At 37.3% G+C, this 14,263-nt stretch overlaps 1 protein-coding gene across 2 annotated transcripts in view; it reads left to right on the top strand.

The window, feature by feature from the left end:
* The window catches only part of NOX4 (NADPH oxidase 4), a 149,381-nt gene that overhangs the window by 107,705 nt on the left and 27,413 nt on the right, over nt 1-14,263 (top strand). For both annotated transcript variants that reach the window (XM_004271881.3, XM_033431916.1), the window contains one exon: nt 1,319-1,400. In XM_004271881.3, the coding sequence (XP_004271929.1) occupies nt 1,319-1,400 (82 nt within the window). The remainder of the gene's footprint in view (nt 1-1,318; nt 1,401-14,263) is intronic.

The following is a 14,263-nucleotide window of genomic DNA, read 5'->3' as shown; positions in this document are numbered from 1 at the left end:
CAGATAGCTTTTCATTATAACTATTTCTAAGGTAGAACTGAGGATTCTTCCTTTCTCCACACTCCATTTTTCCCTTTTCTTCTTTTCTGTTTCCTGTCTCACTTCTTCCCTCCCTGTCTCTTTCTCTTCCTCTTTCTTTTCCTCCCTTTCTCCCTCTTTCCTTCTTTATGAATTCATGAGTACAGAATTGTATTAATTAGATTCTTGGTTCATGACCCACTGTCATCATTGGACAATTTCTGGCTCTCATTCATTCACTGATTTATGATGCTATAATGAATACATATGACTTTATTAACAATTTCTTTCACCTGCCTTTTTGCTTTTCTCCTATTTCATCCCCTCACTCCTTCTAAAAGGTAACCATTGTCCTGAATTGTGTATATCATCCCTTTTTTCACTGGTTTTCTTTGTTTCATATATAACATACCCAAATAACACATTGCTTAGTTAGTTTTTAACTCAACAAAAAATAATATTCTTCTATATGTAATCTGCTGGTATTTTTTTCACTCAACATCATACTAGTATGATTCACTGTGTTTTTATTTGTAACTGAATTCATTGTTTCACTTCAACGAATATTCTATTGTGTGAATATACCAGAAATTATCCATTCTCCTGTTCCTAGGCAATTGAGTTGTTTCCATTTATGTTGTTCTGACCAGTGCTGCTATGAATATTCTTTTTCTTCTGCCTGAGACATATTTGAAAGTTTCTGCAGAGTATATACCTAGAGAAGGAAATATTGGCTCATAGGGTATGCAAAAGTTAAACTTAAAAGATAATATGGAATTGTTTTCCAAAGCTATTGCACCAACTTGCATTTCCGCCAGAATTATATAAGAGCTTATGTTGATACAATCCTAACACTTGGTCTTGTGAGATTAATTTCTGTCAATTGAATGCCACATAATGTGAATGCTATCTTATGGTGTGTGGTTTTAATTCTCATTTCCCAGGTTACTAATGAGTTTGTGCATCTCTTGGTATATTTATTGGTCATATATGTTTCCTCTAACCTTTCAATTATAAGATTTTAGTATTAGTTTATACTAATTTGTTATTAGTATAAACTAATACTAAATACTTGTTATTTTTATATATGCAGTTGTTATGACATCTTAATTAGAAAAATATGCATAGTCATTAAAGTGAAATAAAAACCTATTTTGGTAGTACATAAAATGGTGGGTAAATTTCTAATACAAGATATGCAGTCAAAATAGTTAACAAATTAAAAGAATAGGAAATAATTCTATTTTGAAATTCTTTTATGACTTTTTTCATAGCCTGTTGTTTATTTTTCTTTTGACAGAACGATTTCGAGATTTACTCCTTCCTCCATCTAGTCAAGACTCCGAGATTCTGCCCTTCATTCAATCTAGAAATTATCCCAAGTAAGTAAGGAGTTCTCTAGGTATTGTGAAGGGAATGGGCATAATGATGGGTGAGCTTTGGGAGGGCAAAGAAAAAATTTTTCCATTTTAGGATTTCTGAAAAGGCCTGAAAAGCCTAACCTAACTAACTAGAGCATCTCCTGCACTATAATGTCTCAAGCTCTTCACAGCTAATCCCTCATCTGGTTTCCTGTTTTCTGTCCTTTAAATGTAAGGATTCATTTATATATATTGTTGTTGTTGTTGTTGTTGTTGTTTTTGCGGTACGCGGGCCTCTCACTGTTGTGGCCTCTCCCACTGCGGAGCACAGGCTCCCGACGCGCAGGCTCAGCGGCCATGGCTCACGGGCCCAGCCGCCCCGCGGCATGTGGGATCTTCCCGGACCGGGACACGAACCCTTGTCCCCTGCATCGGCAGGCGGACTCTCAACCACTGCGCCACCAGGGAAGCCGTATTTTTTTAACATCTTTATTGGAGTATAATTGCTTTACAATGATGTGTTAGTTTCTGCTTTATAACAAAGTGAATCAGTTATGCATATATACATATACATATATCCCCATATCTCTTCCCTCTTGTGTCTCCCTCCCTCCCACCCTCCCTATCCCACCCCTCTAGGTGGTCACAAAGCACCGAGCTGATCTCCCTGTGCTATGCCGCTGCTTCCCACTAGCTAGCTATTTTACATTTGGTGGTGTATATATGTCCGTGCCACTCTCTCACTTTGTCCCTGCTTACCCTTCCCCCTACCCATATCCTCAAGTCCATTTTCTAGTAGGTCTGTGTCTTTATTCCCGTCTTGCTCCTAGGTTCTTCACGACCATTTTTTTTTTTTTTTAGATTCCATGTATATGTGTTAGCATACGGTATTCGTTTTTTCTCTTTCTGACTTCACTCTGTATGACAGACTGTAAGTTCATCCGCCTCACTACAAATAACTCAATTTCGTTTCTTTTTATGGCTGACTAATATTCCATTGTATATATGTGCCACATCTTCTTTATCTGTTCATCTGTTGATGGACACTTAGGTTGCTTCCATGTCCTGGCTATTGTAAATATAGCTGCAATGAACATTGTGGTACATGACTCTTTTTGAATTATGGGTTTCTCAGGGTATACGCCCAGTAGTGGGACTGCTGGGTCATACGGTAGTTCTATTTTTAGTTTTTTTGTTTGTTTGTTTGTTTGCGGTACGTGGGCCTCTCACTGCTGCGGTCCCTCCCGTTGCGGAGCACAGGCTCCGGATGCGCAGGCCCAGTGGCCATGGCTCCTGGGCCCAGCCGCTCTGCGGCATGTGGGATCCTCCTGGACCGGGGCACGAACCCGTGTCCCTTGCATCGGCAGGCGGACTCCCAACCACTGCGCCACCAGGGAAGCCCCTATTTTTAGTTTTTTAAGGAACCTCCATACTGTTCTCCACAGTGGCTGTATCAATTTACATTCCCACCCACAGTGCAAGAGGGTTCCCTTTTCTCCACACCCCCTCCAGCATTTATTGTTTGTAGATTTTTTGATGATGGCCATTCTGACCGGTGTGAGATGATATCTCAATGTAGTTTTGATTTGCATTTCTCTAATGATTAGTGATGTTGAGCATCCTTTCATGTGTTTGTTGGCAATCTGTATATCTTCTTTGGAGAAATGTCTATTTAGGTCTTCTGCCCATGTTTGGATTGGGTCGTTTGATTTTTTGATATTGAGCTGCATGAGCTGTTTGTAAATTTTGGAGATTAATCCTTTGTCAGTTGCTTCATTTGCAAGTATTTTCTCCCATTCTGAGGGTTGTCTTTTGGTCTTGTTTATGGTTTCCTTTGCTGTACAAAAGCTTTGAAGTTTCATTAGGTCCCATTTGTTTATTTTTGTTTTTATTTCCATTTCTCTAGGAGATGGGTCAAAAAGGATCTTGCTGTGATTTATGTCATAGTGTTCTGCCTATGTTAATAAGTGGTTTTCAAAATAACACGCTAGATATGATTTTAGGAATTTATTCTTCTTTAGCATCTTGATAACTCTTTCTTAAATGGGACAGATGCCATTTTTTTCTTAGATGCCACAAGTGTATTAATTGGTTGAAGCAATGTGCCTCATCTTCCCAGAGAATAAGGAAGTACCAGGTTTTTATTAGGTATTCTCTTCCCTAAAAGCTGATGTACGCTGGTGTCTTGATCCTTCCTGTGGAAGCTTGGAGTACCCTCTACTTTTTGAGTAATCTGACTCTCTTTACTAGCTAGTATGCAACAGGCTAAAGAATGAGTAAATTATTATCTGAAATAGAAAAAACAGTCACCAAATTAAAGAATTAGAGCTTGGTTTATACATATTTAATCAAAACTCATCATGATGCTAAATGATTCATTCTTTGATCAGTTTGGCAGTTTATTCAAGTATTTACTGAACTTCACCTGAGTTAGTTTTTCCCTGATTTCATAGCTATGATAATATTTACTTAATTCTGGTCACAAAATAAATACATAATCTGAATTATCTGTTCATTGTTTCAGATATTAATCCAGGTTTAATCTCTAGCAGTAATCTTCCAATCTCTTCCCAGTACTCACAGGGACATACATGTGCCTGGAGAAGCCTTGCATGGGTACATTACTCATGTTCGTTTTGGCAGGGAGCATGGAGGTGCCTGAAGAGATCCATGCATGTCTATCAGTATTTTTGCCCACAGCTGCTATTTGCAGGGGCCAGTGATACTTGCTTTTCTGCCTCTTAGGCTTACTGTCTGACTGATACCATTGTTTAAAGGAGACTTACAATGGTTTCTCAACTGGTAACCTGTCTGCAGTTGTTTCCCTAGGTTTCCCTAGCTTTACAAGTATCCTTCTTGTTCGTAGATTTCTTTTCTGATAGTGATGTGATCCATTCTAATATTTAACAGACATCATGTGACAATCCTTTGTCAGTGTCTAACCCTTGGAGTAGATATACTTTTTGACATCTGCAGATTAAAGAAATAAAAATCACCCATTGATGCCACACACACCGTATTACGGCCGTTCAGTGTGCAGACTCTGAAGCAGATTGCCTTCCCTGCTGACTTGGTGACCTGGGTGACCTAACCCTCTGTGCCTCAGTTCCACCTGTGTGAAAGGAGGAAGATAATAATACTTACCACTCAAGCATGATACAAAGATTAAATGAAGTAATAAAATACTTTGAACTGAGCTTGACACAGTAAATACTGCATTTTAGCTGCAGGTGTTATTTATTGCTATTCATTTAAAATTGCATCTAGAATTAACTAGATTTGCATGTTTCCAAACACCATAGGAAATAGGTTGTTCATTTATCTTGCAGGATAGCTTTTATGTCAAGATACTTTCATCAACCCACCCTTATTAATTTTTAGGGAAGTAATATTTATTCAATATTTCTAAATTACTGCGAGATGCTGATGTGAGACACCACTTAGGTGACCACTTAACATCTTTATGAGCTTCAGTTTTCTGAACTATCAAATGAAAATACGCTAATTAAAGGATTCTGGGGCTGAAAATATTTACATAAAATGCTGGATTAAATACAATTAGTTTATTTAAGTTACAGAATATTAACCATTTTCATCTTCCCATAGCTGATTTAATGTCTAGTTTGGCAGAATTTTAGGAGATGCTGGGGGACATAGAAGGGATAATATAATTCTGTTTGTGCTATGCCTAGGCAGTGTTGAGTTGGTCCAGGAAAGAGCATAGGAGCAAAAACTCTGTGCATGTAAACAATGCCCACTTAAAGAATGTTGCGGTAGAAGAGAAAGTTGTGGTAGGGCCAATTAGTAAATACAGGTGGGCAGGGAATCTGTGTGTCTAGACCTAATTCAAACTAATTTTGTATTCATGGTTTTTAATACTCTCATTTTTTCTCTCATTTATATTCATTCTCAGATATACTCTCATTTATTCATTATTGAAGATAACTAATAGTCAAGGAGTTTGTAATTTTGTGACACACAAAGATTTCTAGAAAGCTGAAAGTTTAATCAAACCGTTAGTATTTGTTGCTTTTATTCACAATGCCGTATACCTATTTATATTAAGATTTTTTTTTAGTAATTTTTGAGAGTTTAATTTATTTGTATGTCGCTAAAATTTCAGCAGCTAGATCTGCTTTATAGTAAATGACATTATGTTTTTATATTAATAAACATAGAATTGGCTGCTGAATTCTACCAGATAAGTTTTTGGCACTTACAGATATAACCATATAATTTTTTTAACATCTTTATTGGAGTATAATTGCTTTACAATGTTGTGTTAGTTTCTTCTGTATAACAAAGTGAATCAGCTATATGTATACATATATCCCCATATCCCCTCCCTCTTGTGTCTCCCTCCCACTCTCCCTATCCCACCGCTCTAGGTGGTCACAAACAACAGAGCTGATCTCCCTGTGCTATATGGCTGCTTCCCACTAGCTATCTATTTTACATTTGGTAGTGTATATATGTCCATGCCACTCTCTCACTTCGTCCCAGCTTACCGTTTCTACTCCCCGTGTTCTCAAGTCCATTCTCTACCTCTGCGTCTTTATTCCTGTCCTGTCCCTAGGTTCATCAGAACCTTTTTTTTTTTTTTTTTAGATTCCATATATATGTGTTAGTATACGGTATTTGTTTTTCTCTTTCTGACTTACTTCACTCTGTATGACAGACTCTAGGTCCATCCACCTTACTACAAATAACTCAGTTTTGTTTCTTTTTATGGCTGAGTAATATTCCATTGTATATATGTGCCACATCTTCTTTATCCATTCATCTGTTGATGGACACTTAGGTTGCTTCCATGTCCTGGCTATTGTAAATAGAGCTGCAATGAATATTGTGGTACCTTTCTCTTTTAGAATTATGGTTTTCTCAGGGTATATGCCCAGTAGTTGGATTGCTGGGTCATATGGTAGTTCTATTTTTAGTTATTTAAGGAACCTCCATACTGTTCTCCATAGTGGCTGTATCAATTTACATTCACACTACATTAAGATTATTCTGATTCTTTTACTGACTCATTGAATATAGACTCCATTTGTGAGAAATACATTTTAAGAGCTAAAATATGGGTTAAGAAGTGACTTATTTGCCCTGAATTACATGGTGTCACAGAGTGATATTTACAGAGGATAATGTAGCTGACCTTCTTTAAGTGAGACTCATCTACACTGCTTAATATAGGCTGATGAATGGACTGTGGTAATTTGGATTGGGAGTGGGTTCTCTAGTGAGCATAGTGTCCCTATAATCTTGAGCACCTTATAGAGACACCTAACAGATAATGAAACGTGGAAAAGTGTGTCTTTTATTTAGGGAAAGAATTCATGAAGAGAACTGACTAGTTCTTGAAATGTGTGTGTACATGTGTTTTTTAAGGGTAAGCCATTTTTTAAAAAACATTACCTGCGATGATGCTGGGGAACATTGTTCTAAATTATAATCATGCTACTTAGTCACATTCTTACATTCCTGAATTCAAAGTTGACCCATTGCCAAAACCGGGCACATCCATTCTCATCAGAACGTCATAGAAGACATTGCACCATGAAAATTCGCAGAGCAGGAGTAGATGTGTCAGAAATAGATGAGTGAAAAGCAGGAAATGAATGCATACTTAATATAAAGTAAATATTGATTCATAGGTTAGAGGAAAGAAATGGAGATAATGAGCTTAAGTTTTGTTGCTCATTTCTTAGCTGTCATCCTCATTATTAACTGTGAAGGCTTTAGGTTTATAATGTATTTAGAATTGAGGGTAGCTATAAATATTCTTATCCTTGTAAATGCAGCTTCGGGATGTAAAACGGTTGAAGACATTTGGCATAATTTTACTCACAAATGACTTGCAACCATGTTGGCAATTAGGCCAGCAAAACATATTCCAATGGCTCTGAAAGTTTAATCATAATACATATAAAAATATTGTGGAAAACAGGAACAAAATGTCACGTATCTCTATTTCGTTCTCATAAAGATCAAATTCTCTGGAATGCTTAATGTCAGAACTGTTTAGAGAGGGGAATACTATTTATGACAAATTTCAGAGCTCTTTCTTTTTGGCTTGGTTCGCCACCAGAGGACAACCTTGATTATTTGGACAATAAAAGCAATGTCTCAACTTAACGTCATTTCCAATGGGCTGTTTAAAAATGGCTTAAAACAGTGATATTGAGTAATATACTTAAATTGCAGAGCCTCAGATGACCTTTCCAGATGTCATCTCTTCTCCAAATTGTCTTCCTTTCTCTTCCCAAAGAAAGTTTTGAGTTCCTCTTCCTCCAGAGACCCTCCCTCCCACTTCAGTAATTTTTGTTCAATCTGCACATTTGTAATATATTTGTTACCTGAGTGAAGTTATTCTCATTCATAATAAAAAATAGCAACATTTAACACTTTTTACATGCCAGGATTGTGTTATGTGCTTTATATGCATTATTTCATTTAATCTTTACCATCCCCTATGAGTTAGGTAGGACCATTTTCCCAATTTTACAAATTTTACAGATTAAGGGACTAAAATTTAAAGGGGTTAAGTGACTTATCCAAAGTCACATGGCAGAGCTGGGTCTCAAACCCAGGTCTGTTTGGCCCCCAAATTATACCTAATTGTGCTATACTGCCTCTCATTTATTCATCTGTCCATTTTTCCATTCTTCAAATATTTATTCAAAAACTACATGCACCAGAAGCAGTCATAATTACTGAAAATACAAAAATGATTAGGACATAGTATATGGCTTTGTGGGACCTAGAGTCCCATTGGGGAAAAGCAGAATCAGAGTTTAATGGAGAAATTAATTATAGCAATATGATAAGTCCTATAAATTATAGAGAAGTACTAAATTCAATCGGAGAAGAGAAGATAAAGTGCCTTCCTGTCTAGGCAATTCATGTAAAGTTTAATTTTCCCTTTGGGGAAAATCTTGACAAGTGCTATGGAACCAGATGAAGAGGCTTTTTATAGATGGAACAAAGAGTATAACAGCATATGGAACCGTGAAAGTGGTGGTTCATTGAGAGATCATATTTCATATTCAGGAGGGAAGTGATAAAGGATCGATTCTGTCATAATAGTAATAGGGAAAGGCAGATAGATGTCTGAGAATGTTAGGAGGCACAATCAGCAGAATGGGATGACTATTGGACAAAAAGAAGAGGAGGTAGAGGATGAAAGGGTGAGGGGAGGGGAGGGAAGAGGAAGGACTTTAAGGAAGGAATTCAAGCAGTTTCACTTGTATCGCATGCTGGCTTACTGTCCCCATGACTGAGGACAAGTGGGAGGTCTTTCTGAACATGATTTTTTTCCCCTCTATTTCAAATACAATATTAGCACTACAGGAAGAACTCCCTGTTTCTCCTTTACTCTCACATACAATACTTCTAACACCAGGTACGTGGGAGTTTTTTCCGCACCAACCAATTCTTTGACACCAGATGGGTGTCTGGCAATTCAATTCAATTCTGACACTAACCAGAGTTAGTTGCAGACCCTACAGCTTAGGGGTTCAGTCCCCTGAGATTGCTCACTCCCACTTCAGATGCCAGTCACAAGTAGTAAGTTCCCAAGTTACCTACAGCATCTGCCCAAATTAGCTACAAATCAGGGTTCCCATGATCCTCTCCTTGGATTCTGTCCTTTGCTCACAGAACTCAGGGAAACGCGTACGGATTTATTATACAATAAAGGATATGAAAAAGCATACAGACGAACAGCCAGATGAAGAGATACATAAGGTGAAGTCTGGAAGTGTCCCAAGTGCAGGAGATTCTGTCCCCATAGAGTTGGCGTGCACCACCCCCTTGGCATGTAGATGTGTTCATCAACCTGGGAGCTCTCTAAACCCCTTTTTATGGAGGCTTTGTCACAGAGGCATGGTCAGTCATTAACTTCATTTCCAGCTCCTCTCCCCTCTCCAGAGAATAGCAGGGGTGGAGCTGAAACTTCCAAACTTCTAATCATGGCCTGGCATTTCTGGTGACCAGCTGCATCCTGGAGCCCACCAAGAATTGTCTCGTCAGAACAAGAGACATTCCTAGAATCAGGAAATTCCAAGAATATAGGAACTCTGTGCCAGAGGCTCCTATCATTGAGGAAATTACAAAGGTCTTAGGAGCTCTGTGTCAGGAATAAGAGTCAAAGACTAAATACTAGAATAAAAGATTTTCCTAGTACCCATATGTAGAAGAGTTTAGGAGCTCTGTGTCAGGAACTAGGGATGGGTGGGTAGATAGACAGATAAGTACCTTCCCCCTAGTGTTGCTTTGAGGAACACACAGTGCCTGGCATAATTCTACCTCGTAAAACTTTGTGATTGTTAAATAAAATGATGTAAAGTACCTGACTTGTTGCAAATGTGAATTCTCATTAGCATCTCCATTCCCAGCTCTATCTTACCTTTTCCCAAAGCTATGCCTCACCTCAGGCCAGGGTGGTGAGGTTCTATCCCTTCATTCCAGTCTAGATCCTGCCAGAACGGACATGTTCTGCCCAACAATGATGGCTCTGGGTGATGGGATCTGATGGCACAGTGATTACTCAGGAAGGGACTCTTTCTATTGTGGGCCTGCTTATGACGGATGCACAGCTGTTCTAGTAGTTTCCACAATCACAGCTAATCATAACATTCTTCATAATGTACATAATATTAAAGGATTACTTTCTCTCATTTTCTCATCCCTAAACTTAGGTTTTCTTTTATTTAGTAGATAATATTCCAACACCTGGCTGGCAGGAGATCTAAAAAAATTGATATTTTTAGGATTCTTAATTCTTGAATATTTTCGAATCTAGGCAAGCATAATGTCAAAATTAAGCTGATCTATCCATAGATAGTAGGTCCCAGCCCCTGGGCTGGAATTCACAAGTAAAAACCCTGCCATCAGGACTGCAAAAGCAAGTTGGACCACCAAAAAAAAAAAAAACACCAAACAGTTCTACAAAAACTGAGGCATTGCTGAAATTGTGAACATTCTGCTCAGATACACGATAAGTCAAAGAACTCTGTTAGTGCAAGACTAATGGACAAGGAATAAGGATGCCTCCGTGCTGAGTGAGAGAATAACTGGTTCTGGACTCAAATAAGAACTGGTTCAAGGATGGGGCCAAGAAGAACCTGTAGCTGGGAGGTCAGGAAGCTGAAATCTTAGAACGAGTTGAGGAAGTAAACACTTTCTAGGAGATTAAGTTAAGCATATTGGTTGGGTTCTCCATCTAGTGCCTTTGAGACCATTTACTTTCTTTGTTCTGCCTCATCCTGCATTCTCAGCTGTCATACATCTTCTCAGGCATCAGCTGTTTTTAGTTTTTTAATTTTTTATTTGTCTTTGACTCAGAAATTGTCTATCAGTTGAGAGAGAAAGTGGCCTGAAGTTCTTCCTTTGTTAAAAATCTTAAAATCCTATCTTAACACCCTTGGATAGAAACAACCTCCTTTTTGCATAAGGTGATATATAGCTCCTCAACAATATTCTCAGCTCTAGAAGAGTGAGATATTATCAAAGTTAAGCCATGATTTTAGAAACAGTTTATGAACCTATAGTAAAAATGAATATTAAAAAAGCAGTTAAAAATTAATCTATTCATAATGGTTATGGTAGTATAATTTTGATAATATACTTGTTTTACGGAACTTCTAGCCAAAGAATTTTTCTCCTCGCAGCCCCTAAATTAATTAACGGTTTCTGTTGGAAAATCTTGATTAAATGATTCAGAACTCCAAGAAACAGACATCAGTCAAAGCAGTTTTTCGAACAATGTCGCTTTTATTTATGCATGAGATTGTATTATGTATTAATCACTCACTCGTTAATTACGGAGATTTCTTAGCCCTCTGCTGATGAAGTTTTCTTCCTTAAGTTGTTCCTAAAGTCTAAGCGGTGTGGACCACTACACACCACTTCCCACCAAGTCTTAACTTAAATGTTAAGGGCTTGCCTGGGTCACCATATTTAAAATCCCCACCTGCGCCAGCTCACTCTCTATCCTCCTACCTGCTCTTGTAGAACCATCAATGTCACATGGGATACTGTTAGAAACACAGACTTTACCCCAGACTTACTGACCTAGAAAATCTGGGGGTGGAGGCCAGCACTCTGTTTTATAGCAAGCCCTCCAAACGATTCTGATGCACACTAGCATTTGAGGACCATTAGAGAAAGATAGAAAGATTTGAAAGACTTTCTCAAGCTTTTTAACTCCCTCCCACTCCTTGTTGTTTTTATTGATATGATTACTTCCTGGGAAAGGAATAGTCTAAAACTGCAACTGTCCTTTCCAGGGAAACAGTTAATCACATTCACCTTTTTCCCAGAAACAACTGTTATATGAAGGATGGCTCTGAACCCTTCCATCCTGCAAAGCAGGAATTTCCAGGAGTTCCTTGATACAATGTGCCCTTTTCATATTTTGTTTTGCCTTTATGTATTATCCCTAACCAAAATAATTTCTAATTGACTGTAATCATTAATATGTGATCATTAAGAAGATGAGCTTTGGAGTCAGCCTTACAAGAAATTTAGTAACGCTTCTTAATAGAAACATGGCCTTGAGAAAATTACTTAACATTTTGAGTTTTTGTTCCCACCCCAGTAAAAGGGAGATTATACCTTCCTGTAAAGGTTGTTGTGTGAATTAAGAGTGAAGGTGTATATAGAATATTTAGGTAGGTCCTGGGTTAAATTAAATGTTCAATGAGGAGTATCTATTATTATGATACCTTATTTTAGGTTTTGGGAGGTAAGGGTCTGAGATAGTTTTTGATTTTTTTTTTAAATTAGAATCACTTTTAAAGTAAAAGTTAATCAGATGAAGATAACAAAGGCAAATAATTTTCCAGAAATGTACATTTGCATCAGCATTAAATGTATGTAAATTATAACGCTTTATTCTTAATAATAAAATCTAACATTTATCACACACTTACTATGTCCAGGCACCATGATAAAAGTTTTATCAAGTATATTTGCATTCAGCTACGTAAAACAGAAACATAGCTAAAAGTGATGAGGGCTTGTTTTTCTCATGTGACAAGAAGTACCAAGGTAAGTGGTGGCTTATGTTAATTCAGGGTCAGCATATTACATCTGAGGTGTCTGCAACTCCCCTTTCCTTCTCTCGATTGCAAGATGCCTCTTTCAACTTCAGCCATCGTATTCTCTTTCCAGACAGAAGAAAGAAGAGCAGAGGGCATAAAAGGTGCAGGCAAGCTGAGTCAGCATCCTCCTTTTCAAGGAGCTGCTCAGAACCCCAACCCCAAGCGTCTTACATCCTATTACCCTAAAGTGGGTCTTATGTCTTTGTAAGAAAGGGTGGGAAATATAGTCATTTTTTTTTCTTAAGTGGATACATTACTGTAACGCCACCACCAATTGGGAATAAGGGAGAGAAAACAGATAAAGGGTAGACAACCAGTGGTCTTTACCTTGCCTGAATTATCTCATTTAATCCTTACAGTAACCAGTGAGGTGTGTATTATTTACATAACCTTCTGTTTACAAAGAGTGTAATTGAGGTACGAAGTGATAGGTAACTTGCGCAAGGTTACATAGCTCCTAGCTGCTGAAGCCATGATTTAAACTCGATTTAGAGCCTACGTTCTAATTCACTATATTACTATGTAGTAAACACATAGTTTTATTCATCGTCCTTAAATTTTCTTTAATAGCTCTTTTAAGTTGCAATTTTCCCTCCTACTTGGATTTTAAAAGGCTATTTTTTGCTGTTAAAATCTCTGTACTGAAAGTAATTGCTGTGAAAGTTTTGAGAACAGAAAATTTTACCCTACTGTGAGCATTCTCCCCTCTAGTGAATGAGGTTGCAAGTGTATTGTCTCTAAATTAAAGGCAAATGAACGTGTTGAGCATATTTTATTCTTTCAGTACTTCTTTCAACCACAATTTTTTAGTGCCTATTGTACGCCAGCAACTAGAAATAACAACTGAGCTAAACTATTTTAACAGTGTCCTGATTTTCCTGGGTTTTTGAGTTAGTAGTAAAACCCAAGGAGGAAATCTGGTGATTCCTAGACAATAGGGCTAGCTGTATTTATAAAAATATGTTTTATTTTTTGTGGCATTTTATTGTTTTCAAAGCACTTTCATGTGTAGTATTTTGTTTGTTACACCCATGTATTCTATGAGTTTATCTTATATTTACCTCTTTTTGATTAATAGCCTCTAGTCAATCAAAGAGTAAGCATAGAAGCTAGAATGATAGAAACTTATAGCAGTAGAGTGATTATTTCTTCCTGTCTGAAAAATATTGCAGCTGGTAAGTTGTATCACAGCTGAAATCCAGCATTTTGGGGTTCTGTTATTCCAGAATCACCTAGGGAGGAGAAAAATGACGGCAGAGGAAGGTGAGACAAAACATTAAAATCCATATACTCACAAAATATGGTAATATTACACTTAATTCCCAAAGGCTGTCTAACTTTATAGTTGAGATTTTGTTGATGGTATTTCTGAACTCTTACTTTCTTGGATTATATTTTTAAATATAGTTCTGTGTCATTGTTTTGGTTTTGATTTCAGAGTCTACAGTTATATATATGTATATGACATTACTTGCCTGTCTTCCTTTTCAACCACTTTCTTTTTTTCTGTTGATATTTAGTGATCATTTTTCTACAATAGTTATTCTCTGTCTCCTGGTAATGCTGATATGAATTATGTATGATTTTATTGGCATTCCTTATTGATCGTACAATTTTGGAGACGATTCACGTTCAGGTAGCAGACATTACCCTCCAGATCTTGAAATAACTGAATCATCACTTTCTATAAAGTCACGAAGAAGATAATATTCACAGAATACAAAAGAAAAATAGAGGGAAAAGTCTCACTTTATTATCAACATTAATGGAATTCTCTGG

This window comes from Orcinus orca, chromosome 8, assembly GCF_937001465.1.
Source record: "Orcinus orca chromosome 8, mOrcOrc1.1, whole genome shotgun sequence".
Lineage (NCBI taxonomy): Eukaryota > Metazoa > Chordata > Mammalia > Artiodactyla > Delphinidae > Orcinus > Orcinus orca.
Note: the sequence above shows the minus strand (reverse complement) of the source record. Positions and strands in the feature narration are given on the sequence as shown.